This window comes from Bison bison, unplaced genomic scaffold (assembly GCF_000754665.1).
Source record: "Bison bison bison isolate TAMUID 2011002044 unplaced genomic scaffold, Bison_UMD1.0 scf7180017864492, whole genome shotgun sequence".
NCBI classification, from domain to species: domain Eukaryota; kingdom Metazoa; phylum Chordata; class Mammalia; order Artiodactyla; family Bovidae; genus Bison; species Bison bison.
The window spans coordinates 5,798,604-5,800,920 of NW_011495051.1; the positions used below are offsets into that span (position 1 = coordinate 5,798,604).

At 58.3% G+C, this 2,317-nt stretch overlaps 1 protein-coding gene across 1 annotated transcript in view; it reads left to right on the forward strand.

The window, feature by feature from the left end:
* The window catches only part of ADAMTS10 (ADAM metallopeptidase with thrombospondin type 1 motif, 10), a 19,412-nt gene that overhangs the window by 12,748 nt on the left and 4,347 nt on the right, over nucleotides 1–2,317 (forward strand). Inside the window, exons 13-16 of the mRNA XM_010828474.1 lie at nucleotides 541–664; nucleotides 881–1,014; nucleotides 1,111–1,234; nucleotides 2,178–2,258. Of these exons, the coding sequence (XP_010826776.1) occupies nucleotides 541–664; nucleotides 881–1,014; nucleotides 1,111–1,234; nucleotides 2,178–2,258 (463 nt within the window). The remainder of the gene's footprint in view (nucleotides 1–540; nucleotides 665–880; nucleotides 1,015–1,110; nucleotides 1,235–2,177; nucleotides 2,259–2,317) is intronic.

A 2,317-nucleotide genomic window follows, 5' to 3' on the forward strand; every position in this document is an offset into this window, starting at 1 on the left:
CTTTGGAACCTGCAGCGGCCACCCGCTCCTTTCTGAGCCCTCCCCACACCTGTCCTGGGTCCCAGCTCCTTCCAGCTCACACATTTGCAGTAGATGCATCTCGCACCAGCCACAACGGGCCCCTTCCTTTACTGCCCAATTCTACTCCCCACCAAAGCCCCACCCCTGCTCCAAAGCTGACCCTGTGCTCCTTGCCAATCCAGTGGCCAGGTTTTCATTGCTTTCCTTTCTGACCAGGGATCACCGTCTCCTGTCCAAAACTCCCAGCCACAAGTCCCACACGCTCATGAAGAGTGTGCTTGACTCCTTTCTAGGCCCGCTCTCTCAAGAAAGGCCCCATGGTCTGAAGCCAGAAACCCAGGTGTCATTCTTAGCTTGCCCACAAACTCGAGTGAGTCACCTACTCCCATTGCAGAGGCACCTGTCCCTCGGGCCTCCTTCCTGGCTTCCCTGCCTCCAGTCTCAGAGCATGAGTTCTCCAGCCTCTGGGCCTCTGCCCTAACTACATCCCCCCATACTCCGTACCTGGCCTCCTGACTTCTCCCTTCTGGTGCCCCCCAGGACTGTCCCCCAGGCTCCCAGGACTTCAGGGAAATGCAGTGCTCTGAATTTGACAGCGTCCCCTTTCGTGGAAAATTCTACACATGGAAGACATACCGGGGAGGTGAGCAGGGAACTGAGAAGGTCGTGGAGTGGAGGGGGACAGCTGCAGGTGGAGGCAGGATCATGGGTTTTGTCTTGAGCAGCCCCTCTCCCAAGGAACCAGAGTGCCCATGAGTGCCTGCACTATACAGCGGGGACCCCACTTCCTCTGCTCAACCTGCCCATCCTCGTTGGGTCTGGGGTCTGGCCTTTGGTCTAATGGGGCTGTGCCCCCCAGGGGGCGTGAAGGCCTGCTCTCTCACATGCCTAGCAGAAGGCTTCAACTTCTACACGGAGAGGGCAGCAGCTGTGGTGGACGGGACTCCCTGCCGCCCGGACACAGTGGACATTTGTGTCAGCGGCGAGTGCAAGGTGGAGGGGACTCCCAGAGAGAGGGCAGGGGAGGCGGGTGGCTGGAGGTGGGAGGCGGCTCCCTGACCCCCCCTCCCCCACCACTGCCCTTCCCAGCACGTAGGTTGCGACCGCGTCCTGGGCTCCGACCTCCGAGAGGACAAGTGCCGAGTGTGCGGGGGTGACGGGAGTGCCTGCGAGACCATCGAGGGGGTCTTCAGCCCAGCCTTGCTTGGGACTGGTGAGAGACCCCAGCTTCTCTCCTACACTCCCCCATTTGGCAGCTGGGGGCACAGTTCACCCCAAAAGATTCAGGAGTAGTGCCCCAGGTCACAGTCAGGAACTGGCTTGGGCTCTGGTGCCTAAACCTTCACATTGAAAGCATCCCAGGGGGTGGGTACCTAAATCTCTCCCATGCCCCATCCTGAGGGTCTCATGCCATCTTGAGGAGCCAGGAGCATGACTCTCCAAGGGGACTGAGGGGCTGTCTGTGCCAGACCACAAAGCTTACTAGGGGCAAGGGTAGCTGCAGGGTGTGGTGAAGTCGAGGGCTTCCCAGCCTTGGGCTGAAGGAAAGAGACCCCAGGGAGTGTTTGGGGGGCGGTGAGAGTGGGAAAGTGTTAAGGACCCAAACAGCCACTGAAGCCCAAGTGTGGCGTCCAGGGGACAGGCAGTTAAACCAGTATGCATGGGGGATGCAGGTGGGCAAGGCTAGAGGGTCCACAGGGGCCCAGGATCATCCAGGTCATAAGTGATGGAGCCCACTGCAACCTGACTCTGACTGCTAAAACCATCAAGTCACCGTATATGGCTCAGGAACCCCATGGTACCCCCTTCCCTCTGCCCAAAGCTCAGTCCTGCTGCTTGTCTTAGGGTGGGGGTGGGTTGGACCATTTTAGTGGTTTGAGAGGTAAGAAAGTTGGAGTTCAAATCCCAGCTGAACCACTTCCTAGCTATAAAACCTAGGCAAGCTGTTTCATCTCTTTGAGCCTCAGTTTTGTCATCTGTAAAGTGGGTATGATGACGTGTCTACTTAACAGAGCCAGAGACACAGTGGGCCTCTCTGTAAGCGCTTAGCACAGTAATGGTTACCTGCTGTCATCAGGGACCAGGAGTGGGGGGTGGGGTGGGCAGGCAGGTACAGGGACAGACCAAGCCTGTGACACCTGAACTCCCCTCTCCAGGGTATGAGGAAGTCGTCTGGATCCCCAAAGGCTCCGTCCACATTTTCATCCAGGACTTGAACCTCTCCCTCAGTCATCTGGGTGAGCCAGAGGTGGGGGAATGAGGACTGGGGTTAGCGGGGGTATCAGTGTGGCTGGGA